This window comes from Artibeus jamaicensis, unplaced genomic scaffold (assembly GCF_021234435.1).
Source record: "Artibeus jamaicensis isolate MK-2021 breed Jamaican fruit bat unplaced genomic scaffold, CSHL_Jam_final contig_548, whole genome shotgun sequence".
Classification (NCBI taxonomy): Eukaryota; Metazoa; Chordata; class Mammalia; order Chiroptera; family Phyllostomidae; genus Artibeus; species Artibeus jamaicensis.
The window spans coordinates 19,025,106-19,052,813 of record NW_026521883.1 but is presented as its reverse complement, the minus strand read 5'-3'; the positions used below and the strand labels follow the sequence as shown (position 1 = coordinate 19,052,813).

General features: G+C 49.8%; 1 protein-coding gene and 1 long non-coding RNA gene across 6 annotated transcripts in view; one reads left to right on the top strand and one right to left on the bottom strand.

Annotated features, from left to right (window-relative positions):
• ONECUT1 (one cut homeobox 1) overlaps positions 1-16,649 on the bottom strand; it is a 43,123-nt gene extending 26,474 nt beyond the window's left edge. For 3 of the 5 annotated variants that reach the window (XM_053670072.1, XM_037167606.2, XM_053670071.1), the window contains exon 1: positions 15,279-16,649. In XM_053670072.1, coding sequence (XP_053526047.1) covers positions 15,279-16,383 — 1,105 coding nt within the window. In that variant the 5' untranslated portion in view covers positions 16,384-16,649. Of the gene's footprint in view, positions 1-9,643; positions 9,671-15,278 lie in introns of all 5 variants that reach the window. The other 2 variants (XM_053670070.1, XM_037167607.2) reach the window with 2 other exon arrangements.
• The window catches only part of LOC128628137 (uncharacterized), a 72,969-nt gene continuing 57,731 nt past the window's right edge, over positions 12,471-27,708 (top strand). Inside the window, exon 1 of the long non-coding RNA XR_008392462.1 lies at positions 12,471-12,659. This is a non-coding gene — a long non-coding RNA (uncharacterized LOC128628137). The remainder of the gene's footprint in view (positions 12,660-27,708) is intronic.

The following is a 27,708-nucleotide window of genomic DNA, read 5'->3' as shown; positions in this document are numbered from 1 at the left end:
ATGCTTTAGAATCACTTCAAGGGCTTGCTGAAACACAGATGCCTGGGTTTTGTCTCAAAGTTTCCAAATTGGTAGGATTTCTAACAAGGTCTCAAGTGACACCTGGATGGATACGTGTGGCAAGAACTGCAGATAAATCCCACCTAAAAATATTTTAGTGGGCTTGTATATTTTATGGATTTGAGCAAAGCAGTTTTGGAAATAGTTTAGATTCTCTTACTGGAATGAGTAAATAATGCGTGTTATAAGGTAGACAGCGATGTCATTAGGTGCCAGGTTCTAGTGTAGAGGAAGGCAAGAAAAAATCCAGTGGGGACATATTACAATAGACTGTAGAGGTATTGGTCTGAACTCATGATTTTTAAAATATATACGGAAGCACATTTTTGTGTATGTGTGTATTATCTATGCACGATGTGTACATTTGTGTGTGCGTGTGTGTAAATATGCATGCTCACTTTTCCTGGACTGGTCTGAGAAGGCCCTGCACAAAGTTACACTGGCCGCCATGAGCACACCTAGCTGCCCGGGTTTTCCTGGTCTCCAATACCGTTCCCCACCAACATAAACCAGGGCTCATCAGGGAAGGGGCAGAGTCTGGGGCTGGAGCAACAGATGAGCTTGAGATCTTTTATGATGATGCCAGAGAATTTTTTTAAAGTTGGAAAAGCACAGGATCTGTGGTTGAGAGGACTGCCATTGGTCAAATCTGGGACAACTCGAGCACTGAAATAGTGATGTATAGTAATGTACTATAAATTCTTCATAAAGAAAGCAATGTGGTGATTGCTGGGGGTTGTAAGAGGACTAAATAATAATGGAAAAAATACAATAAAGAGTAAATTAAAAAGAAATGCATGAGTCTACACATACAGTAAATGGTTAAGTGAATGAGAGGGAAGGGGCTCTCACTCACAGTAGAAAGAGAGCTGCCTGTTAAATATGGCAGGAGTACTGGAGATGGAAAATCATTAAAAAAAGATTTTATGTATTTATTTTTTTAGAGAGGGGAAGGGAGGGGAAAAGAGAGGGAGATAAACATCAATGTGTGGTTGACTCTTGTGCACCCCCTATTGGGGGCCTGGCCCAAAACCCAGGCTTGTGCTCCGACTGGGAATCCAACCTGTGACCCTTTGGTTTGCAGGTTGGTGCTCAATCCACTGAGCTACACCAGCCAAGGTTGGAAAATCATTTAGAAACCATTGTGATAAAGGCTAGATCAGGCAAAAATCAATAGCTGCTAAATCAATGGGGAATTCTGATGGTGAGAAGGATATTTGCACGGCTTTAAAATGAATCCCCACAGACTGCTTATTAGTTGTAAGGGAGGTAAAAAAGGCCCCCAGTGGTAATACAGTGGAGAAATTAGATAACACGGTGACTGGGTGATCAGGATGAACTTTCCCGATAAGCGAGGGACAGACAGACTTCCTGGGTCTCCAAATGAGATCCCCTGGGAAGGACACACCACACCACGCAGCTTTGTGGGCGAGAAAGCATCGCCTCGACCTAACCATCAGGAACAGCAGCTAAATGCAAAATTTACAAGAGAAGTATCTTCTTTAAAAAGTGGGGCCCGTATTCTTTAAACATGTCAATGTTATAAAATAGAAATGGAAATGTTTCAGATTAAAGAAAAAAGATACATGACAAGCTAGAGTGACTGATGGAGGATAACAATGCCACTGACGACAGGGACCTGAGGTGTACAAGGGTAAATTAAAAAGAAGTGCATGAGTCTACACGTGTAATAAGGGAATGTCTCCACTCTTGGAAACACAGTCAAGTATTTAGGGATAAGGGCCATGATGCTTGTAATTTATCCCCCCTCAGTGCACGAAAAGATTCCGGGAGAGGGGGCGCGTGTGAACAGGCAAATGATAAAACAAGTATGGCAAGTGCTAACATCTGGTCAGTGGGTCGTACTGACAGTTGGATAGAGTATATAGATGTTCTTTCAACTATTTTATTTTTGTACCATTAAAAACTTCGAAATAATTTCCAAATAAAAATTACTTAAAAATCATGCTTTTGAATAATGTAAATTCGCTATGAGCTCAATTTTGTGAAAAATAAGAGTTGACAATGTGTCTTACTTACATACTTTTAAAAAGCTGGAAGGAAAAAAATCAACATGTGAAAAGGTGTGACCTCTATTGTATTGTTTGTTGTCCTGTTAATAATGTTTCCTATCTCCCAAAGTTCTACATTGAGCAGGCATTACCCTAATAATTAGAGAAAAATTACTTCTGAAAGAGGAAAACAACATTTCAGTGAAGTTTTACATATAATGTTGCTGACTGCAGTCATTCATTAGTAAGAGAAAAAAACAAATCAAACAGAAACCCTGAAATCCCCGTGATGTCCAAGTTGTTGGGGAGGCTGCATAAATCACGGCACTTCTGAAATACTGTACAGTCATGAATATTTATGTCTACCCAGTCGCTTTGTGGGCCACCTTAAGCATTCAAAAACAGGGGACTGATTCAACTACAGCATTTCTACAGAACATAAAGTCTGAGGGTTTCCTGACGCGGAGGGCTCCGGAGCAGAGGGGCGGCTTTGACCTATTCTCTGCTGCCTTGCCGGTTGTGAGACCCCATCTCTGCGTGTCTGTCCAACGAAGGGATGCTACGATGAGGTGTCTGGGAGGGGCGGAGATGGTGGAATTACCAGGGGTTTTTATTGTCTCCATGATTCCTTTAGGTATTTTAAAATATAATGACACGGGATTCTCGATTGTTTTTTAATAATGTGGAATCGTAAGCAGTTACAAAACTGTGCATGTGTCATTGGAAGGATATTTGCAACAAAAAGGGGGTTATCTTTGTGTGAGGGGGTCATGATGCTTGTCTCCTTTTTTCTTGACTGGCATATTGCACTTTTAAAAAAAGAAGATTTATTTGTTTATTTTTAGAGGGGGGGAGGGAGGGAGAGAGAAAGGGAGAGAAACATCAATGTGTGGTTGCCTCTCATGCCCCCTACTGGGGACCTGGCCTGCAATTCAGGCATGTGCTCCAACTGGGAATAGAACTGGAGACTCTTTGGTTTGCAGGCCAGCACTCAATCCACTGAGCCACACCAGCCAGGGTAGTAATAATTTTTTAGATGGAGGAGAGTATGGAAGCAATTATTCCTATAGGAATCTTGAATATTTGAGTAAACTTTTGATAAAAGGAATAAAAAGAGGTCCTAGCTGGGTAGCTCAGTTGGTTAGAGTGCTGTCCTGATATGCCAAGGTTGCAGGCTCAATTCCTGTCAGGGCTCATACAAAAATTAACCAGTGAATGAATAAATAAGTGGAACAAGTTAGTGTTTCCTCTTTTTCCTTTCTTCTCTCTCCTTTCCTCTCTCTCTCTCTAAAAGCAATAAATATGCCCTGGCTTGTGTGGCTCAGTGAATTGAACACCAGCCTGCAAACCAAAGGGTCACTGGTCCGATTCCCAGTCAGGGCACACACCTGGGTTGTGGGCCAGGTCCCCAGCTGGGGACATGTGAGAGGCAACCACACATCGATGTTTCTCTCCCTCTCTCCCTTCCTTCCTCTCTTTCTAAAAATAATAAATAAAATATTTAAAATCAATAAATAAAACCAAAAATTAAAGAAAAAAGTGAAATATTATATAATGATATATAACATATATTATGTAATAATATTACACAGAGTGAGCCACAGCTTATTCTTGTATTATGTATTAACTGTTGTATTATTTTCCATATGAACAAACATAAACCTACTTTTGTCAACCCCTACATTTAAGCTATGGAACTATAGGTTATTTTAGAAAAAGGGTAAAATAAAAAAGGGGCAGAAAATAAAAGTCATTTGTTCTTAAATTCCCAGTGTCAATATTCTAATTCTCAACTTGGAGTTATATTAGAATCACGTGGTAGGCTTTTTACCCAATGGACTGGTCCTGGCACAAATAATGTCCCTCTTTATTAGTGAAAGATTTTATAAATATCTTTCATTACAGAATCATAAGCATGTAATTCTGTAACATAACAATATCACACTCAAGCACAGCATGTGACATTTTAGGTGAAATGTTCAAAATGCTATCCATCTCCTGTAAGACACGTTCCCTACCAACCACATTCAATGGCATTACTTCTGCCAGACCCTGTGTATTCTCCCCACTTCTCCTCCACCGATCTGATTTGCTCCCCTAGAGGGGTGGGCAGTTCTTTGCCCACTCCTCCCCACCACCAAAAACCGCAGCCTTGGAGAAGGCTTCTGTTGTCAGTGCGAAGGTATTGTGTCGCTCAGCTGTGCCAGGGAAGAGTCAGGCCTCCAGATCCGTGATAATCCAGACACAAGACTCGGCAAAGGGGTTTCAGCCCCCACACGTGCGATTGGTCCCTCTGCCCGAGGAAGGCCTCTTCCCCCGTTTCTGACCGAACTCACCCTCCAGGTCTTCAAAAATGTCACTTCATCACATTGTACCTGAACCTCTTCTTGGCACAGAAAAAACAACCAAGAAAAAGGATATTAACTATTATTTGTCTTTCTTCCCCACTGGACCGTGCGTTGCAAGGGACTAGCACAGTCCATCCCCAGGACCGAGTGCAGCACGGCGGTAGCCGCTACTCAGATGACATTTCCTCTTTCGCTTTGGTCTGAAATTGGCTGCACATAACTCCTAAGAGGCTGATAATTAGTACAGCGCTAGAAACTGCGTAAATGACAATACAAATGTCGTGGGGACTGTTTGGTAAAAATTGTTTGGATTGGGGAACCAGATAAAAACAATCTTTCTTCTTCCAATGTTAAAATTACATAACATTTACTGCCTACAAAACAATATGTATCATGTGTTTAAGATAGGAAGCACAGTAACAAAAAAATATCTGCGAAGGCAGCATCCAAAAAAAGAAGAACTAGAACATCAGCTGCCTTGTGAGCTTAAAACGTGTTTTCTCCTCCGATCACCTGGGTTTCCCCCACCAGATGTAACCACTCTCCTGAATTTGTAATTATTATTCATTTGTTTTTTAAAACAATACTTATGCATCTCCCAGCAATAAGTTATTTAGCATTGCTTTTTTTTTTTGAGCTTTGTGAAAGTGGTATTGTTTTGGTATGATCTTCTACAGCTTGTCCTTTTTTTTGTAAAACAAAAAAGCAAAAAAAAAAAGCAATGTTATACCTAAGACTCAGCTAAGCCGTGTGTATAGCTGTGGCCCATTCATTTTCATCACAGCATAATACTGCATTGTATGAATACATAACAATTTATTTATGCATTCCTTCTCAGTTTCTGGTTTTTTCCCCCCTCTGCTGCTACAAATAGGTTTTCACACATCTCCAGGAACCTCTGTAAATGTATCTTGAGTATATACCTAAGAGTTAGAGCTGCTGGTAGGCATAGGTTCAGGTTTATAAGATAATGCCAAATTATCCTTTGAAGTGACAGTGCCAGTTACATTCCCTGCACTGTATGTATGACTTACTGATGATCCATAGCCTTGCAAAAGTTGGTACTGTTAGGATACAGGCCTTGTGATCAAACTGCAGCACATTTGTGCCAGGCAGCAGCATTCTGACCGGATTGACTGTTTCTTCCTGGCCATATGACCAGGGAGCCTGGCCCTGAGACTGTCCAAGAGATGGTCCCCTGGGCCTTACCTTGTTGAATCCTGACTTTGGGACAGAGCACTGAGTTGAGATGACAGACTCTGCTGTGGATAGACAGTCACCATACCATAGATGGCAATCAATTGTAGTATGTGGCACCTGGGAGGACCCTAAGGCCAGATCCTTCACTGTACATTCAAGGAGGCTGAGGCCCAGAGAGGTTCCATGACTTGACAAGTTCTCAGAGCCAATCAGTGCAAGAACCTGTCTCTGGGGCTCTTGATTCTCACTCCAGGGCTTGAAAATTTTTGTTTTGTATGTTTTAGTCATTTAAGGTGGCATAACATGATCTGTTAAATTAATGAGTCTGTAAATATTTAAATAACTGCCAATTTATTTTTAAAAGGTGATTGTTTGACTTAAGCAACTGATAAATTTGATAACTTTAGCTTCTTCGCTTATGCACTAAATAGGGGTAATAATGAATTTAAATGAGATAAGTAGGGGAAAGATGCAATCTCCGCAATTATGGTTTTTGGTACGCAAAGTTACCAGTATTAAAAGACATTCATCCTGGGGAAAATGATCCCCAAGTTTCTGACTGACCACGTTTGTCTCTGGATCGCTCCCCTCCCCCCTCCCTCCTCCCCCAGGCAAATGCTAGGCACTGCCTTAAGAAGCCATTTTGTTAGGAAGGCAAACCTCAGGGAGTTTCAATTCATTCTACTCTTTGAGCACTCGTAATCAGCCACTGCAAGCAGCTGGGAACTATATGCACGTTATGGCAAAACAGCTTCTGTAACCTGATGGCATATAATCTCACATGGCTTTACATGTGAATGTAGAAAAACACTGAAAAGAGACCAGCTGGCAGCTGAGGTACTTAACCCTCTTCAGAGTGTACCCAGCAATGAAACGGGGCGTGATCCTGTGCACGGAATCTGTCTCCACGCATCAAAGGCAGTAAAAGCAGAGCTAGGGATGGGGAGGGCCGCCTAATAGCGGGGGTGGTCGTGGGAGGAATGTGTTTCCCGAGGCCCGGAACCTCCCCCCAACACACACAGCACCTCCCCATCACTACCCCAAGAATTTACTTACCGTTAAAAAATATCTTTTGGTTTAACAATGTCTGTAGGCTGGTAATAAAAGATTTCCGTGAGCTCACGCCTATTTTAACATCAGGGTAGAACTCAGGAGCATTAATTACTGTGGAGTGGGAAAGAACACCAAGTGATTGCGCTAGGAATGCTGAGCAAACGATACTGAGGTACTCCTGGTTCAGGTTTTCCTCCGAGCAGTCATTTTAATCAGCACTTCCCCTATTTAATGAGCTTGTAATGCCATTACATAATCACCCAGCTCATTGGATTAATGATGAAAAGAGGAACTGATTTCTCCAGTTGCATCATTTGAAGTAAATGTTAACTTTCTTTCTGAGTCCTTAGTTAACCACATTAGTGTGACAAATATGTCTTTGTCTAGCATAAGTAATTAGAATTTAATCACTTTAACTGCATCTTAATTATCCCAAATGAATTGAAAGGACATTTAATAGCAAAGATTAAATTGCCTTAATGAACGATTTTTGTGACTCCATCAATATTCGAAGCGCGTTAGCCACTCCTCTCACGCACTTCACCTACAGTGATCACGGGTGTCACTAGGTGGCGCACTTCGCTAGGTTACTTATTCAATTTTCGCCATTGATCTGTTTTGGAAGACAACAGGAAAGGAAGAGAAAAGGCACATAGTACTGTGTTCCTTTGATAACCTCTCTTTGGGACTATGAGATCATCTCCAGATTCGAAAACGAAAGCAGTGATTTCAGAAAGTGTTGATTCCGAGTGCCCTATGGCATATGCAAAGCAGGATGAGAAACACACAGATAACTGGAAACATATGGTGTTTGATGGAAATTGTAAGTTGCCCTTTGGATGATCGCCAACACATATACTGAGTTTTAGTCAATTTGTTATTTTTTAGTGCAGAGTCCTAAAATATGAATAATAGGCAAGCTTCGGAATAGCAAGTCAGGAGCTGATGTGAAGCCAAGAAATGTAATTGCTGTGCAAGTGCAGATCAGAAGGCCAGTCTCTGAAAGCACGGCAGGTCTGGGCCTTTGGGCCTCCTCCAGGCCTGGGTCCCAGTGGACTAGTCGTACCCACAGAACACGTCTAACGAGATGGGTCTTGCCCATCAATAACTGTTTAAGTGAACAAATGGATGGGGAGACTTTGGTTCCACATCCAGCGCTTTTACTGCCTTACACTCTCCCTGGCTGCTTCTTTAAAAGAGAATGATAAAAAGTCTCTGTTATAAGTCTTGAGTAAAAAGGAAGTAAGTTTCCATAGGTAACTCTCTTTGAGAGTCCCAGAGGGAAGACGCACCTCCCTAATGTCAAGACCTTTACTACGCAGAGATGTTCTAGATTGGGTGTCCCTGACAAAGAATCAGACATTTCCACATTTGGGGCTCACTGACCTGGCAGACCTGTTCTAGTGACAGAGGGACAGGGAGGAAGGTCAGAGGGTTCTGGGCTGTGACCTGAAGAACCCGAGTCCCAGGCATCAGTGATTTCCAGCTGTGCTATCATGGTTAAGTTATTTAGCCTCGTTGTACAGAGAAACAGGGGAAATAAGGATAATTACCATATAAACTAGAGGTTCCCAAATTTTCCTGAACATTAAAATCACCTCAAGCTCTTAAAAATCCCAATGCCCAGGACATATTCTATATCAGTTATAGTGGAATATCTAGGGGTATAGCCAGGAATCATTTTTACAGTTGATCTTAGCCAAAAGGCAGAGAGGAGAGGGAAGGAATCATTTTTTTAAAAAAGATCCCCAAGTGATTCTACTATGTATCAAAATTTGGGAGCCACTGGTATAGACAGTGCATATTAAATGAGAACATCTATGTGCCTAGCATGTACCTGACTAATAGAAAGTGCACAGCAGACATAAAGTCCTTCCCATATCAATTGCTATAAAAATCTGATGGGTGGTACTCTAGGGTCTGGTTCTGTTCAGCTGTTGTCTTTTTAAAGATTTTATTCATTTATTTTTAGAGAGAAGGGAATGGAGGGAGAAAGAGAGGAAGAGAAACAGCAATGTTTGGTTGCCTCTCATGTGCCCCCTACTGGGGATTTGGCTTGCAACCCAGGCATGTGCCCTGACTGGGAATCAAACCTGTGACCCTTTGGTTTGCAGGCCCTTGCTCAATCCACAGAGCTACATCAGCTGGGACCAGCTGTTGTCTTATCAAATTGTCTCACCAAGATAAGAAAAAAACCTCTAGAAGCTAATTTGATCCAACTTTATGATAATATATTTTAAAGAACATAATGTGATGACTTCAGAGCAAGACCATATGATAAAACATAAAACCATATGTGTGTATTAAAATAATCAGATTGTCTTCTGATTGGCCTGGTCATTAAACCCAATCCTATCATTTCAGGAGGACATAAAGCTTCATTAGTATCAACACACTTGTGTTAAAATAAAAACCTGTACAAATCTATAGACAGAAAACAGGAACTTATGGTTGTGCCCTAAATTCATTCACATTATAAATACATTTTTTTCTTTTTACTGAACTCTCTGAGGCTGATGCTTTCCATGTGGAAATAACAGTTTTTCCCTCCCAAATGTGCTTATTCATCTTTTTTAGACACATAATGAAAAAAGTATTTAATGAATATTTGTTGAATGCTTTTATCCAAAGTTGTAAGATATCTACCCTCCAACTACCATGACTTCAGCAAGACCCCCCCCCCTTCTGTTGCTACCCGAGGGGACCATTCGATTTTACCGAGAGTGTGGGAATCCTGCTGTTTTCAGAGACTGAAATAAAACTATTTCAGTCTGGAATAACTCATCAGTTGGATGAGTTATTTCTCATCCAACCTGACAAGGTTCCTTGGTTAATTTAAATATTAAGTCGGTGTTTATTCCAATATGTGGAGTTTACAAAGAACATTGAGCACTGTTACTTAAAGGACAAGGCTTTTAACTGTGAATTCTCTGGAGTAAAACACCAAGAACCTCCTTGTAAATTACTCACCCTCATTAGATTTCAGGATTTTCTTTCCTACAAGAAAATCAACAACAAAATTTACCGATACATTCTGTGAGAACTATTTCCTTTGAGAACTTTGGGTAGCAGCGTCTGTTTGATTAGCTGAATTCGCCATGAATGTGGAAATGATGACATCAAAACAGCCCGTGTAACAAGCTCCTTAAAGACCTCGTAGATTAGAGATGACTATAGATTTTCCCCAGCACGGATCAAAGGGACTGAATCGAACGTTTTAGCTTAATGATCCAACCCCTGTCACACCCACAGGGACTCGAATTCCGATTTTATAAGCAGGTGTGCACATGCACTCAGATGCGCACGGAAAGCTGCCAGAGAGGGTGGAAAAGATCAGCCACCTAACTGACGAGAATAGGTTTGATCTTTTTGATTACTTGGCTGTGGCGATGTATATTCCTGGCGGGCTCTTACCATTTCTCACAAATTTCTGAATATTAGACGTGAGTTTTCATTTTCTCACTACGACTCTTCAGAGACATCCCAGCCACCTTCCAGGGGCGAAGAGAAACTGGAACAGGCCGCAAGCTGCCGGGGCCCTGTCCAGGGTCCTGACGCTGCCCGAGGGCTCCAAGCCGGTGGGCCCCTGAATGCCCTTTCGCCCACTTCACAAGGAAGGAAACAAAGACCTCCAAGCTCAAGGCCTCAGAGCAGCCTCCTAACTCTAGTCAATAGCTGGAAGGGGAAACAACAAAACAAAGGAACCACTAATCCGTCCTCCCAGTCCTACTTCAGGCAGCCAGAGTCACCGTTTCTACTCTGATCCTGCTTTTCTCAAATAAAAGCATGCCAGCAAAAGTATAATTCAGATAGAAAATCCCAACGCGCATTTTGTTTGGATAGGTTAGTTTGGGGTGTACTTTGAGGGGATGGCAATTTTGTCTTATCACTGGGATAACACTAAGGCATTGTTGGGGACCAAGACAGATCCAGTAAGTATTCTTGTCTCCCTCCTCCACGGACTCTTCCTATCAAAATAGTTATCGTTTTGAAATTCCTGGGACAATTCTGCAGAAAGTTGAAAACCACAGAGGCTTGCGGGGGGGGGGGGGGGGGGGGGGGGCAGGCCCGCAGGCCGGCAGGGGGCGCGCGCACAGCTATCGCAGCACAGAAGCGCTCACAGGGAGAGGGTGAGCCCAAATGCGGGGCAGGAGTCTGGCTCCCCACCGAGCGCTAACAGCTCGAAGCTTGAAGATAAGAAAGCGTGCCTTGGGCTTTTAGTCACTCTGCTGCTACAACACTTCTTGCTATTGAACGGCGCAGTGCATCCCAGTTGTCAGTTGCAAAACAGCAAGGGCAGGGCTGGGTCTCCAGTGACCACAGGCAGCCCTGGGCCAGGACGGTCTCCTTCCGGGCACTTCCAAGGGGCTTGGGTCTGCCGGCAGGACAGCCTGTGGCCCTTTGCAGAGGCCAGTGCGTAAAGATCTCCAGCAGCTGTCCTCCTCCATATGCTTACACCAGAGTCGCCACACAATAGCCAACAAGCCTCCTCAAGCCCCAGATGTGGGTCTTCTCCACCCTGGTCTAACCACGTGCACACATCCTCCTACCCCCAACGCACTCCTTTCTCTCCTGACGAGGGTTTATGCTCCCTAGTGGGGATGGCAAGAGGAAACTTCTGTGTCATAACCTTGATGAGTCAGACATGGACCGTAAGAAAGTCTTATGCAGAACCTTCTGATTAATTTTCCCCAGAAGTGAGGCCTTTTGGTTTCCTGCTGAGCTGGTGTGTGTGGGGTCCCCAGCCAACTCCCGAGGTATATGGCCACCATTTGGCCTGGGTGTGTGTGTGAGGAGAATCTGGGAGCCTTAGGTCTTTGCCCGACAACTGGCCTGTTCCTCAAGCACGCTAGAAAGAGGCCATCCCAGGCCTTTGGAGGAAGCCCTCCTTACCGGATTGGAGACCTGAGCAGTTGGCCGCGCCCTGCCTGCCCTTTGTTTGAGCAACCGGCTGGGAGCAGCTGCACTGCGAGAGACCTGCCTGGTGCCTTCTCCTCCTCTCTAGGGCCCAGGCACTTTTCCAGTTCTCATGTCCCACACACCTAGTCCTGGCTTTTCTCCCAGCCCAGCACAGGAGTCTTCGAGGATTAGAGAAGTGGGGTTCCCAGGGCCAGCACTGCACTCCTGCTCGGCTCCCGTGGCCCCAAAAAGCAAGGAGACAGTTGGAATGTCGCTGGCTGGGATAAATATTAACAAAAAGCAAATGAACTTGCGAGGGGGCCTGTTATCAATCAACCCAGCCACAAGGCCACTTAGGGCAAACACAGTCCAGGTTGGCCGGGGTGAGACTTTCTCATGGTCACCTCCTGGCCTGATATTCCCCCCACTCCCACCCCCACCTTTCTAAAAGTTGTTCTGGAGCAAATCCTGGTCAGAAAAACAGCGCGGTCTGGGTACAGGAGATCTGGTTGGCTCCTTGGCACCCCTTTGAAAGTTTCCTTGCCTCCAGGTATCAGAGTCCCAGTGGCCCAGCATGCAACCCTACCTGAACCCAGGGCTCTTGGGCCTCATCTCCTCCTAGGTCCCTGTTGCTTGGTGCTTCTCCAGCTGGTGGGTGAGGGTTGCAGCCTCTTCCTAAGCTGGCAGCTCCCCTAGCGTGTTGGACATCTTCTGGAATCTTTAATTGGAAACTAATCTCCTCGAGTCTTAATAGGCGCCCGTGACAGAGAGGGGGGCACCCACCCACCCTCATAGCCCAGCCCACCCATGCCACCTGGGACGAGATGGGGCAGCACCAAGTATTGCACTCAGGGAACAGATTGATTTTTAAAGGTAGCTAATTTAGTGAGAATTTCCTCCCATCTCCTGTCTTCCACCAGCGGAGGTAATTTCGTAAGAAGGCGCCTCCCCAAACCTGCTGCCACACGTGGAGGGCTTGACTCTCCACAGCAAAGCTGCGAGAAACCAGAGGTACAGGAAGGAGCATAAAGAAGCCACTCTCCCGCCACCGATGGGACTGACCATGGTGGACCCGGACTGGCATGGGGTAGGCACTAGGTTGACAGGTTGTGACTGCAACACCAAGCAGAGCTGTAAGGAGCCTCTCGGTGCATGGGAGGTGGCGGTCAGCGGGGAGGAGGTGGTGTTTCACAGCTGCAGCCAACGTGCCCTGCAATCTGTTTTACGTCTCCAGAAAAGCCCAGTAGAGATCATTGAGAGGGTTCAGGAAATGGCTTCGTTCTTACTTATTTTTCTAAATGACAATGTTAACAGAATGGGTCGTTGTTCTTCGGTGGCTTAAAATAGGTCCTGGCTTTTGCAGCTAAATGGTATTGCTCCCGGTTTGCTCGGCCAGTGCCCACATTCCAGCCCTCGCCACCCCTTTGATTAACCTAAAGAAAGGAAAATGAAAGGGGTGACGCTCCATCCGGGTTTTGGCATTCGGAGTCCGTTTGGGATTAGGGGCCGAACATGTGTCCCACAAGAGTCTCTGACTTCCCCCACCTCTGGAAAAGGCCACAGGCCTTGGGCCGTGATGACACACACGGGCTGCTGGGTACCAGGCAGGTGCCCATTCACAGCCTCCTGGGCCCCGCTCTGTCTCTTTTGTGCGGGAGGCAGTACTCGGGCTCCCGCTCAGCAGCACTGCTGCACCCACGCGTGGGGGTCAGAGGGCTCTCCCACATGGCAGGGCTCTAGGCTGGGTTTCCAGGGCCCGGGGTAGTCTCTGAACAGAACCTGTCAGTCTGTTTGTCCAGTGGAGGGGGGTGGGGGAGGAGGTAGTGAGGGAGGACGAGTCACTTCAGTCAGGAGCAAGCGCCTTCAAGGGGGGCAGGTGGGGAACGGGCTTCCCTGGGGGCACCCCTCCATTTCCACTACACACCCCTCTCCAATCCCCGCGGGCCTGTGCAGGCGCTGCCCTCGTCAAAGGTCCTGAGGCCGGGCTCCAGTCTGGTGTAGGAGTGTGAAACGGCACTGCTCGCCTTGGGCACCGGCAGAAACGGAGCAGTCAGGGAGAGGAGTGGCCGTTTCTCCCACCCCGAAGGAGTTTCGGCTGCCCTCAGGTCTCGGTCGGCCGGGCCCGCGGGGGAGGGAGGGCTGCGACCCAGCGACAAGGCTAGAGAGTGGAATCTCGGAAGCCCCGAGGACACCAGGTCAACCCTCTCCCTTCCGGTGCCCCTGCCCCCGGCTTCCCTGTGTGGGGCAAATGAGCGCGGCGCTGGGGCCAGGAGGCCCCGGGCGCCCAGACCCGAAGACAGGGTTGGGTCGCGCCCGCTCGAGTCGCAGGCTCGGGGCGCGCAGCACCTGCCTCCCTCCAGCTTCCCATTGGCCCGCACCGGGTGGGGGAGGGGGCTCCGGCCTCCGGCTTTGATTTTAGTCTGTGAAACTGCTCAGAGCCCCCGGCTCTGAGAGGATTGACTGTCTCTGGTTCTCCAGGGACGAATTAATGGAGAACGATCAGTTAATTAACAAACCCGCATACCGGCTTTTACCTTTCTCTTCGCCAGGACTCAGGCTGGGGCGCGGGGCTGAGGGGGTAGGGGGAGGGAATGGACCCCGGAGTCAATCGGCTCAGCCCCAGTCTCATCAAAACCGAGTCCGCCCTCCGCTACCCCTGGCTCTGTCCCCTCTCGTGGCTTCTGAGAGGAGGTCACGGAATCTAAACGGAATCCATCTGTGCCATTCAGGCTGGGCTCAGCTGTTCGTTCCCTCGGCTATTCGGCGGCCGGAGCCTCGTGCGCACCTCGGCCTAGAGAGGCGGGGGAGCTAGGCGCTGTTTCCGTGCAGCGCCGCCTAGACCTTCCTGCTAAACTTCGAAACTCCTGGGCTTCGGGGTTTCGGTCCCGGGAGACCTCTGCTCGAACTCTTGGGGGCTATTTCCACGCTCCCACTCTCCACGCATTGGAATTCAAATGAAAAAAAAAACATGCAAAGAAATAAAATGAAAATGTGAAGTCCTAAGCGAGTGGGCAGCGAAGACTATCCCTGCGCTGGAAGTTCCCCTGTGGTTCCGTCGCCCTCACTCGGACCTCCGCACGGTCTGTCTCCCTCTCCTTTCCGCAGCCGGCTGCGAGCGCAGAGTGTGTGCTGACCCTCGCACGGACACACGCCCACACGCACACAGCTCCTAGGCTTCCGAAGCTTTTGCGTGAACTCTGACTGCACTCCCCATCCCCGTCCCACCCCGAGCCGACAGTTAGGCGGGAGGGGGTCACCACAGCGAATTGTGCCCGACACTGGCAGGCAGCTCCAGCCTAGCCCCGGGCATATGCCAGGCGCGTAGTTTCACGGACGCTTTGCCTCCCTCTCCCCAAACCTGAGTGCCCAACCGAGAAGCGACGCACGGACGGTGTCTGGCCAGGTGCGGGGTCTTTTCTCCGCCTCCGGCAGTGCGAGCTTCCTGCGCTGTCTTCCAGAATGTGTGCGCCCGGGCGGTCGCAGAGACCGCACCACTCAGCTCCGGGAGCTTTGCGCAGACCGACACACTAAGTCCTGGAGGAGGCTGTCTGCTGCCTGGAGCCGCGTGCTGGCTATTCCATGCACAAGGACCCCCTTTCAGGAAAAGAAGGACGGGGTGAAGCGGTTCCAGCCCTCTCTCCTTTCCTCTCTTTTTCGGTCCCTAGTCTTTCCCATTCATTCGCGCCCAACTCCTCGAACCGCTCACCTGCTAAGCGGAGCGCAGACATGCGCTGGAATTCCGGCTCCTGCAGCCACTTCCACATTCTCCGGAAGGTCTCCCGGCCGGACTTGAGTTTGCTCCAAGGTTTGGGGTTGCGCAGCAGGTCCGAGAGGGTCCCTTGGGAGCGGCAGAGCACCCTCTGCGCGAAGATGGCCTGTGGGATGCTGTAGCGCTTGAGCTCGGTGGTGATACGCTGCGCCACCTCTTTGGTATTGATCTCTTCCATCTGCCCTGAATTACTTCCATTGCTGACCTGCGTACCCGTCACGGAAGGGTTGGGCTCCCGGGCCGTGCCCAGGAGCTGCCCGTGGCTCTGGGCGTTCAGGTGGGCGTGGGGGTGGTGCGGAGGAAGGCCGTTGATGGGTACCATGCCGGCCGAGGTGGGCGTGAGGTGCTGCTCCCCGTGACGGCCGAGCATGGCCGGGTGGTGGGCTTCAAAGCCGTTGGGGGTGAGCATCTTGTCAGTGGGCATGGCTGCACCCGGGTGAGCATAGTGGGGGAGCCCTTGCTGAGAGTTGTGGATACCGCCCAGACCGGAACCGGAGAGGGGCGAGAGGCTCTGGCCCATGCCAGCCACGTCCTTGTGGTACGGGGTATAGAGGTTATTCATGGAGGCCAGCCCGCGCTCGTCCCGCATGAGCGTGAAGCTACCGCTCACATTGCCCGCCAGGCGCTGGTGGTGGTGCGGGTGGTGGTGGTGATGGTGGTGGTGGTGATGGTGGGGGAACTTGTCCGACACGGTGGAGATGGGCGGCAGCGGCTGCAGGGGGGTTAAAGTGGTGTAGGTCGTGGGCATGCTCATACCTGGGGGAGTCTCGCAGGCCATGGTCATCGTAGGGTGCAGGGGGCCGGCTAGGCTGTGTTCGGGGGCCCGGTGGTGGTGGTGGTAATCGCCGCTGCCGCCGCCGCCGTCCAGCAGCGACGCCATGCCCATGGAGCGCGGGTGCGCGGGGGGCAGGTGGCTGCCGCGGTGCGCCACGGAGCTTCGCGCGTGGGGGCTGCTGCCCAGCAGGTCGGCAGGAGCGGGCACCGGCTCATGGCTCACCCCGTGCAGCTCGCCGATCGCCTCCATAGTCAGCTGTGCATTCATCGTGATCCGTGCGAGCGGGCGGCGGACACAACATCGATGAGGCCGGACAGAGGCGGCAAAGGGCGCGCGGAGTCCGGTCTTTACATCGGCTGCCGGCGACTGTTGCCTTCTTTCCTTCCGCTCACTGTGGGGCTCTGTCTCCCTCTCTGAGTGTCTCGCCTTCCCTCTTGCCCCCACCTTCCCCTCTGCGTCCTCGGCTCCTTTTTTTTTTTTTTTTAATATTAATTTCCAAAAAGGATCAGCGCAGTTAGGTGAGCGCCGTGTCCCCAGCCCCCTGGCCCCCAGCCCCCTCTCGCCCCTCTCCTCCTTAGAATCGTGAGGTCCCCGGCGCCCCTGACGCAGCCGGCGCGCCTGCCGCGGCTGCTGCCTGCCCGCGCCGCTGGCCAGCTCGAGCCATGGCCCGGTTAGTGTTGCAGACTCCGCGGCCGCGGTGCCGCTGCCGCCGCCGCCGCCGCCGCCGCCGCCGCGGCCCGCCCTCCCGCCCGCTGGGCGCTGCGCGCAGGCGCGGGCTCGGCCCCGCCCCCCGGCCCCCGCGCGCGGCCCGGGGCGTCCGCGTACAAACGCGGGAGGGGGGCCCGCGCCTCACCAGCAGCGGGGGCGGCGGGGTTGGCGGCGCGCACGTGGGAAGGCCCAGCCTGCCGGGCGACCTGGGGCCGCCGCCGCAGCCCCGGGAGACCGGGGCCTGTCTCCGCTCGGGTCCGGACGGGCTCTGCTCCCAGGCCTGGCTGCGCCTGCCGGGCTTTCCGGCCGGGCGGTGCGCGGAGCCCGCGGAGCCCTCGGCCCTCCCTCCAGCTGCCGCCCCTCGGCGCAGGTTGCCCGGGAGGCTGATCCGGAGTCACGGCTCCTTCCACCCCAGCCTACCAAGCTTCATTTCCCGGAGGGCTTCTAGGAGTCCGCATTCTCCCCATCCTCACGGAACAAATATCTTAAAGGCCTCGGTCAGTTTGGTGGCTCTTGACCCAGAAATCTCTGACCTCCCTGATAATCCTCTGCCCACCTCTCGCTCCCCTTCCTTGGTCTGGGGACAGGAGCAATCGGTGCCAAGAGTCGGGGCCGTACCTCGCCGTCTCCTGCTGCCTGGGTCCTTCTCTGGCTCAGGTGACAATTAAGGCGGCGCTCTGCTTTGCTAATGACTGTGTGTGTGTGTGTGTGTGTGTGTGTGTGTGTGTGTGTGTGTGTGTGTTGCTCTGGTGGGCTCCCATGCTAACTTCTGGGTGCTACTGGGGCCACCGAGTCTCCGGCCGTTCCCGCAGTTTCTCCATGGCCCCCCTGGCCAAGCACCCAGAAGCCACTGCTGGCGGGAAGGACTGCCACCGGCATGGTGGACCAGGCGCGCCTGTCTCCGTTTGGCCCGTAGGGACGCCCTCTTCCCGGCGTCCCCGCGAGAAGCCTCCAGATTTGAAAATCAATTCAGCTTCTGGCGTAATTGTCCGCTTCTCACAATCACGCTTCAGTCCGGAATCGAACCTGGTCCTTGGGCCTGGTGGGGACGCGTAGGGAGGCCCCCAGTGTGGGACGTACTCCGGCCGCCACATGCCACGACTTTTATTTCATTTACAAAAGAAAGAAAAAAAAATCTGTAACAAAAGGCAGACCCGTGTCCGCTTAGGTGCTTTCATCCCTCAGAGAAAGGACAGATGTGTCTATTGTCAGGCCCTTGGCAGTTACGACCGGGTCAGCGCCAAGCCTCGGCCTCAGGCGAACGGTGCTCACAATGGGGCGTCTCTGAGCCTGGGTATCGGGGACCGGATATGGAACAAAGTGTTTGTGGCCTGTACTGCTCCAAACCCAAACTGAACGTTCCGTTGCTGGGACACCCGGTCCGAGCCCACCAGTGGTGTCTCTGCTGAAAATGCTCCCAGACCCGAGGAGAGACCAGTAGTAGTCGTGGTGGCTGAGTCACCTAGGCAAAAGCTTGGGCAGGCCCATTCTTGGGGGAAACTTCCCACCAGCTAAGGCATGAGCAGGCCCATCTCTTTGCCCAGGTTCCTGCCACCACCAGGGCAACACCGTGATCCAGGTGGGTACAGTCAACCTGACATCCTGGAAAGTGGTCCTGTCCCGGGAGTGGTTAATCTTGCTGGTTTTATCATCAGAGACATTCCTATCTTGTTCAAACAAAGCCTGGAAAGGCCCTGGAAATGGGAATCTATCGGAGGGGATTAGCATCTACTTGCACAGTGAACATTTAGGAATTTAAGGCCCCCAGAGAGGAAAGATCTTTGGGAAAAAAACACTGACATTAAAAAAAAAACAAAACCCTCAGGAAACAAAATTATTTAACTCGTTAGAAAAATAACATGTATTTTCTACCTAGTAGATTATAGTGTGTTGCTGGGAAGTTGAATTCTTATTTCCTTATTGCTTCTGTTTTGTTTTCTTTTGTTGTTGCTGTTGCCACACACTGAGTGTGTGGCTCTCATATGAGACCCACAATGGGTTAAAGTAGTGGACAGCCTTTAAGCTAAACTGTTGTCTCTCCACACACCCATATTTTAATCCCTCGGAAATGATTGATTTGCCCTTACGACAACTCTCTTCCCAAAAGGCAGTTTGTTAAAAGAAAAAAGTAAATACCACCAAGTGCACAAATTGTTCATGGTTTTCTCTTTGTGTAGCTAATTAGGGACTTGATCCTGGTAACCCTCCTTCATGTGAGGCTTCTGGCTGAGCCCCTGGAGGGGGCTGGAATCAGGTGAGCTCAAGTCCCCTACTCCCCTCATTAAAAGGTGTCAGTGTTGGTCCCAAAAGGAGAAGTCAAAGAAAAGATCTGCGTGGACATTATATATGTTGTACTCATACATGTGTAGCACTTGCTTTGGTTTGCAAATCTCCCTAATCTTTCTTGTCTATTCATGCTGTTACAATTAACCATTATTTTTCTGTAGTTGACTGAATAGCAGAGATTTCTCAGAAACATTTTATCCTGACTGGACTTCTTGGAAAATTTTACTATAGTAAAAAAAGGGAAGAATTATTTTAGGCTTAGTTAAAGTGAATGCGTGTGTGTGTGTGTGTGTGTGTGTGTGTGTGAATAGACAGATTGCCAACTGCTATCTGGGTTGAAGTGGCTTTTTGTCATGTTGTCCTTCTCCTCCTTTCACCCTCCCCCCCCATCCAGTGCCCAGCACAATGTCTGGCACCCATCAGGTGCACTGTGGGGGAATTAAACAATGAAAGCCCAAGGAGGAGTTCCTTGAAACTACTTGTTTGATCAAGTGTATGACAGGATGCTGCACAATTCTTTATAACAGCCAAGAAGTTTAAGAGGGGTGCTTAATAACAGCTAGTTAGATTTTGAGTAGCTACAGGGAACTTAAAAAATAGTATCAATCATCACCATAAAATCACATACATGTATATATATTTAAGAAAAAGGGAAATAAGACTATTGACTGGATGCTGTTCCTGGTCATATTCTTCGTGTGGAATCAAGGATTTCAGACTGCTTATTTTGTAAGTATTGGGGTGGCAGTCATGCAGGTACAATCTTTCCTGTGCTGAGTGGGCTAGAGCTTTCCAGGTGACCCCACTAAGCTTAGAAAGGAGAACAAGTCCATCCCTCCAAACGCTGGACACACAAGCTTTTCTGAGACTCTTCGTGGGGTTTCAGAGTTATTGCTTTAGTTTTCTTTGTGATAATAGAGAAGTAACATAGAGCCTAGCCCCAGTTTTCAGGGCTATTCCAGAGGAATATTTCTGGCCCCTTTGAGACATGAAATATTTACTTCACATTTGTTGACCACACAAACAGCAAGCCTGGGTATCAGGGCAGATTCCCTCAGCCAGGGTCCAGTGGGAGGCTGACTCCTTTGCCGCAGCCTCGGAAGGTAGCTCACCAATGTTTCTGATGCTTACAGCAATTCTAGAATTAAACTCCTGGTGAGGAACCGTTTCTTTGGCATCTGGAAACAGTGTACTGGTCACAACTTGATAAACTGTGGGGTGATGGATTCGGTGGTGTTTCCTGCCAGCCTCTCCTGTCTTCCTTCCACCTCTGGAGACATTTAATTCAGAAAATTGCTGTTGGCTTGCAATGGAACACCAAGAAATTCAGAAAGGGGTGGTCTGACAACTCACTATTGAAGCCATTTAAAAAATTTAATCAATGACTTTCTCCACATGCCTCAAGGAAAGGATAACCAATTATTTTAGCCCGCTTTGTCAATCTTTGATCTTCTAGTTAGCATATAATTTTTAATCCACCTGTTCAATCGTTTTTTCTTTTTTAACCTAAATTATGGTTCTTGCCCATGACAGTGTGTATGTACTTTTTACTTTTTAAAGAAGATTTTATTATTTTAGAGAGAGGGAAGGAAGGGAGAAAGAGAGGAAGGAAAACATCACCACACGAGAGGAACATTCATCAGCCGGCCCCCCTTTGTGTGTTGACCAGGGACAGAACTGCAACCCAGGGGTGTGTCCCAACCAGGAATCCTTCACTTCCCCAAAAGACACCCCCCCCCAATCAACTGAGCCACACCAGTTAGGGCTGCTTAATTACTTTTCAATAAGTTTAAGTCCTTGAGGGGTACAGCATTACACAGATTTTGTGTCCAGTGGCCTTAGCAGGAAGGTTGCTTTGGAGTTTAGCATGGACCCTGCCACTGTTCCCACTACCATGAGTGACCTTCCCCCAGGTGACTCTGGTTTTGTTCAGTTTGCCACCAGGAGTCACTGTGTTGATCTTTGCTTTGTACACAGAGCACGTCTCTTGCCTAAACAGAAGTCAGTTTCATCCCCAACATAAAAACCTTCAATTTTAAGAGGAACTCCATCTGGTTCTGGAGACCCTGCTTATACCCTGCAAAGATGGCTGGGGACCACAGCCTTCCAGACGTATTTGTCCGTATTTGTCCTTACAGAAGTCCTGTTCCAGGCAGGCCTGCACAGGCTCCAAGGTTGGGGGGGGGCGGGGGGCGGGGAAGGCCCGTGGCAACACGTATATTTTTTTACTCTGTAGTTTTGCACTCTCCTTTGTCCAGTCGCCTACCCACTTCCTCCAAACGCACAGAGAAGATGCTCTGGTGAAGGGCTCTGCACAGCTAATGCCAACTCCAGCAGACTCCAGATTCAAGGAGAGGCGGAGAGTGGCCAGGACTGAGGTGCCTGGACGTCGGACACCCCTCCGTGAGCACCTCCGGCCACCTCCTCTTCTGGGCCATCCGATAAACTAGAAGTGGCTCTCTTGGGTTTAAGTCTGTTTCTGCGGCCCCCAGTTTTCAACGAGCACTTTTCAAGGCCTCAGGCCCAGCGCGCCAAAGGGAGAAGGGGTGTAATATTGTGGCGCTGCTGCGGGTTCTGAGGCTCCCTTCTGGCGCTTTAGCTCCAGAACCTCGCGCGGGGTCCTTAGCCAGTTCGATTGTGGGGGAGGTGGTCTTCTCTCATCCAGCTTTCAGTGGATTTTGTTTTTGGTCCTACCTTTATATCGTTGAAGTTTATTACAAATGAATCCAGTCTGGACCGTGGCGGGAGACACATTTTCCAGATTCGGGGTGGTAGTTAAGGTTCCTCTTCCTGTGCCTAGAATCTGGAGCTCTGCTCCGGATTAGGGGGCGCCAGAGCAGAGCGCCAGGGCTTGGAGCATAGGGCGAGGCATGAGGGACCCTCAGGCTGGTGCAGTTCGACGCGACTCGAGGTGGGGAAAACTCAAATAAGGCGGGTGCAGGTCGAAGTCGGCTCAAGAAGGTCTCTAGGTGCACAGTTTTCCGGCCCAGGGGGACAGGAAGGGAGGAAGTCGCTGGTCGCAAGCAGTCCAGACCCGAGCCACGGGCTGGCGGGGGCGGACTGGTTACACTGCCTCCACCCCCACCCTGGGGGATTGCCGGCTGTGCAGCACCGCGCGAGGCCCACTTGGCGAGCTCCCCTGCAGCCTCGCAGGATAACACCCACCGGGGCCAAGAGCAGCTGCACTTGAGAAGGAAAACTCTTTAAACAAATCATTTTGGTGTCTAATCAATTAGTGTTTGCGCAGTCAAGTACCATAGATTGAATAGAGTAATCGTTATCGCCCTTGTCTTTATTTGACACTCAGACACCTAGAAGATTTAAAAATGAAACGCCGGTGTTCTGAGCTCCCCAGTCCCTGCCTGCGCTTTCCTTCCGGCCTGCTGGGCCCCGCCAGCCCTTCGTTTCCTCCAGTCGGAGCCCCCTCTTTCCTTCCTTCCACCTTTCCTTTCCTCTATATACTCTGCACTCGTTGACTTCTTTTCTTGCCCATCCGGCCCTGTTTACCTTGCATGCCTCGACCTCTTCATCCCTTCAACTCAGTGGCTGGTAGCCCCCGGGCGTCGGACCCTTTGGGCTCTGGGGGAGTGCGCCCGCCCGCTCGCCCTTTGGCCCCAGTGCCACCCCCCGCGCAGTATTATGCAGTGGTCTAGCGCCCAGAAGCCTTTGCTCGTGACTCTCGCCCTCTAACCCTGAAGCACACCCTCTCGCATCCCCCTGAACCATCCAAAACCTAAGGGGTCCGTGTGCGCTCATTAGCTTCGGTGGAACTCGGAAAAGACCTTTACCTGAGCGTTAGGGTGACGGACCTTGCCCCATTAATGCGGTGACTCAGAGGGTCTTGTGCTATTAATGCGGTGACCCAGGGCACAGGACTAGGGCTGAGAAAAGAAGCTGAGAGTGCCGGCCTTGGTGCCCAATCTCCAAACGCTGGGTGGAGAGGCCGCGCCTTTGGGACCCATGGTTGGGGGATGTGTGTTGCCTCTGAGGTACATTTCTCTGGATTGGGCTAGCGCTCAAGGTCCAGGGGTCGGGGTCGGGATCGGGAGGGTCCCCAGGCGCTTGTAAATAGATGCTCCTGTGTTTCCTTCCCCACCTACTGCTCTTCTTCAGGGGTAGGCGCACGCTTATGGGTGCGCGCAAGTATTTGTGCAGAAGCACCGGCTGCGCGCCCCGCCAGGCCTCAGGCCGCCAGGGCTTGAATGTAGTAGCCCCAAGAGGGCTGTAGTGATGGTCACTAGGCCCGAGAGACCTGGAGACCGGGCTAGGAGGCTGCGGGGATGATGGGTGGGCACAGTGAGGAATTTGGGGGAACCTGCTTGGCTAAGAACACCTCCACTTATCAATTTCTCTAATCATCATTTATCCTGGCGGAGGGGTCGAGCCCGACCCACCTGGGTAGGGGGTTGGTTAAACACAGGCTGTAATTCTAAAAGTAGGAAGGAAGATTGAGCTGCAAGTGGAGCCCTCTCCTGTCTCCACGCTGCCAGCCCCCCCCGGGTGGGGGGGCTCGGGCTGTCTTGACCTGAACCTGGAACTGCCCCACAGTCCCAAGACTCAGGCACTCACCTGAGAAACTTCTCTCTCAACAATAGATGATTATGATGTATTTGACTAATGCCTGTATTTTTCTGTTTAACATACATTCATCCAAAGTAACAAAAAAATCAATGTTGCTAACAATATTGCAAACAAATCCTAGTCTCTCTCATACAAAAACCTTGTCAAATTTTCAGCCACTTCTACCCACTTGAATTTTGTTATTTCTCCTAGCCCACTGGGAGCTCCTGGATAGTCTGGAATACAGTCCTGGCTTTAAATAGCTTTTCTCTAAAAATCCTCCTTTATTTATTTATTTTGTCATCGAAGGGAACTTGGGACCTTCCAAATCCCAGCCCCCTCTGTCTGCTCAAGGCCCTTCGAGGACCCCAGGGGTTCACCTCAAACTCTGTCCCTTTCTGCACTATCGAATGCCCCCAAATCTCTGCTTAGTGCCTTTGGATTTTGTTTTCTCTCTCTAAGAAAACCCCCTAGATGACAGCCCCCACCCGCTCCCAGAGCTGGAGACCCCATACTCGCTCTCCTGGCCAATACTCCTCACCCTTGCAGCCTGGAGCTTATTGCATATGGGGGTTCTTGTTGGGAGTTTATTATGATTCTTATAATAATAATACTTTTTTAAAAAAAATTGTAGTTTTCCACCTGGAAAGAACAAACCAGAGGGGCTAGCTAATGAAGGAACTTAGGTTTGCAAAACAGTGTAAATAATTTAGTATTGTATTTCAAGGAAAAAAAATAGCTTTCTTAAATCATCCCCACAATATAAATTGCAGACTTACAGTATGGTCCTGGTAAGTCTAAATTTTTAAAGGAGCAATATTCAAAGAGACATAGATGTCTGTATTAATTATTTATTCGCTGGTGCCTTCCTTCGTTTCTAACTTATTATTAATTAGGCGCCTCTAGTCTTTCGCAGAGCGCTCCACCGAGCCGGTTGCAGCTTTAAATATGAATTAAAAGCAAATCCAAGCTACTGTAATGCGAAAATTATTCCGTGTCTTGCATGGCAGAGATGAATAGCTGCGTGGATCAATACCGTGAAACTCGGCTCCGAACGACAGGGTTATTGATAGCTTATATTAATGATGTTAATGATGGAAAAAGGAAAACAACGGCCCACCCGACTTAGAAAGTTTTTGCCGCTGAAACCCCGCAATAAAAACGGGAAGGGGGCAGGACTCGGGCTTAAGTGTAATAAGAAAATTATTTATGAAACCGGATAAATGACTTCAGAGCCTTGATGCATTTGAACCTAACGCTCTCGGCTCCTGGCGGCCCCGGCTCCAGCTGGGGAGACCGCGAAAACCCCAAGCCGCTGGGAGGTGGGGGGCAGGGAGGGGGCGCTTCCCCCTCAACCTTGTGAGCCTCCAGTTTACTACCGCATTCCCTAATCCCCTGCGGGGGAGCCCTCTGGGGCGACGGTTGCAGGGCTTTTGGGAGTTAGTGGGATGGGGCCGGCGCGAGGCTAGTCCTTGCTGTCCTGGCCGGGACAGTGAGGCTGCCGGCGGGGCTTGGCAGCCTGGACTTTGGCCCGATTTCTTCGCTGGTTCTCTTGGCACCTACTCCCGGAGAGGAGCCAAATGCTTCGGGCTTGAGAGAGGCACAGGTCTGTCTCTACACTCTCGTCTCCCGCCCGTTTGGCCCAGCCTCTCTCGATCCCCCAAATGCAAACGGGTAGCTGGTTTTGGGAGGTGGGAGAGCTTTGGATGAAGAGAAACTGCTCTAAACTGGGCAGAGAAACTGGGAAAGATGCCAACTTTTCTCCTCTGTTTCTCAGCAGGGTCTTTACCAGGGTCGAAATGGGCCTTGCGGTCCAGCGCCCGGCAAGGGCTCTATCCTGGAGACTCGGCTTCCGCCGCCTGTGGAGGGAAAGGTGCGCGCTGGTTTGTGCAGCATCGGTGCCCAATTCTGCCTAGGCGCCGCCCCTCCCCTATTTGTTCCAAATATCGACCCACTCCTCTTTTCTCACTAGCCGAGGGCCACTGAGTGGCGGTGGTGGGGGTGGGGGGTAGGGGGGAGCTAAAGGTTAAATACCGACCCTAGAGGACGGCGGGAAAGGTCAGAGCCCCAGGGTTACTCGCAGGCCCAAGGTTACAACCTCCTCTGGCAGGCGCAGACTGCCGACCCCCTCCCCCAGCCAGGGTCCTCGGCCCTTGGAGGCGAGGAGTTGGGGGAAGGTGGTGCTAGGGTAGCGGGTGGGATCCCCGCCAGACATCGAGGTCAGGTGACCTGAGTCTAGTCTCTGGAATTGGAGTAGGAAGTTGGGGGGCTTTTAATTTATGTTTGGGACTGTCTTTTGTTCTGCGTTTTGGGAGGGAGAATAAGCTGCCCGGGGCTGTAGTAAAAGGTGCAGGTAGTCTATCGGGGCAATCACAGTTTTCCTCCAGAGGATGAGTTTTGAATATTTTTTAAATAAAATCTGCTTGTCCTCCTTCTTTTCCCACCTCTTCTTCATCATTCTGTTCACTTCTCTTTTTCTTTTTTTCCTCCTTTCTTCCATTTGTTCTTTCCGCCACTCCCTTCTTAATATTTCTTTCCTCTCTTCCTCCCTTTTTTCCTCCACCTCCTTTGTTTCCAGCATGTCCCCCCCCCCATTCCCTTCCTCCCCTCTCCCTCCTTCTCTTCCTTCTGTAGGTAGATGGAGGCCTGGCCCATGTCTCAGCTCCTCGAGACTATCAAATAAAAAGTGCCAACTCCATTTGGCACGGGCATCAAATAATCTTGTTTTAAAAAAGGAAAGAGGAAGTGAGCGCCAGACGAGGAGGGAGCACTGGAGCCTCTGGGCCCGTGGCTGTAACCGACGTCTTCTAACTCGACTCTGTTGGGCCTTTTCTCGTCCCAGGGCTCAGAGTTGGCCCCTTTCTGGGCCTTGGGGCTTGGTGAACCCAGAGAGTATGCTCCTCCTGCTAAGGGTCTCCATGGTGCTATCTGGTACCTCATATTACCAAGATTTTTGTTATTTTATTTTTGACTTATTTGGTTTTATTTTGAAAAAAACAATTTAAACAAAGTGAATCTCTGAGGCCAAAAATCCTAAAAATGCCAGCCGAGCCTTACATCTATTCCAGGGCACCAGAGGCAGCCCAGTTGAAACCGTTATCTAGATAGACAAAAACCAAATTCCCTGCCATCCAGCAAGAGGCCTCTGTCTGCTCTCCAGCCTCAAAGTCTACAATCCAGCACAGTACACATTTGAGATAAGCGCTGCTGTAGACACGGCCTTGGAGCTGGCTACACCATGTACCAGCTAAGGCCCTTCCTCCAGAAGGAAACACAACAGACACTGTGCAAAATCACTTGATTCTGGACAAAAATCAATATCGAAATTAGGTTTATTGTCTGCTTATATGATTAAAAATGACAAAGTGTTGTCTTTTATTTTCATAAAAAGACAGAAGGCTGAACAAAATAATTTACTATTGAGTTCTGCTCGTTTCATTTGCCTGGCAAACCTGGAGGGGGCCAAAAGGGCGGTTGGAAAGCGTAGTGGCCAGTCAGGAGCCTCCCTTCCCCCAAACTGCCCCCAGTGCAGGGGTGAGCTTGCCCTGCGGAGGAGACGTGTGCTGCTGTGCGTCAGAACACGTTTCCTCACCCCCGGTCTGCAGCCAAGCCGGGCCAGCTGGGTAGTTCTCAGTTTACCACTTCCAAAGAAATGCTTGCGATCTGTCCCTAGCCCCTTCTTTAACTTACACCCAGGTCACAGGTCTTGTTCCCCCCAATAATTCTGAGGATGAAGCTGCTTTAGTGGTTTCACAACTCTGGCTGGGCCAGAGCCCTCCTGGCTCGCTCAGGCGTGGGCTCCCAGACCCCCACCCAGCCACCCTGGATCTTCCACCCCAGGAAGCGCTGCCTCCATTCGTGTGTCGCGGTGCTTGACGGGGGTCAAAGGGTTCTGAAACCTCCGTGGGCTGGATTCTTGCGATGGTCGGTGAGCCACGTTCAGGGGATAAGTGTGCATTTTGGGGTATGCAGTTGGTTACAGCAGCGTGGGTGTGGGGGGGATTATTCTGTCTATGTTAAAGATAAAAAAGAGAACAA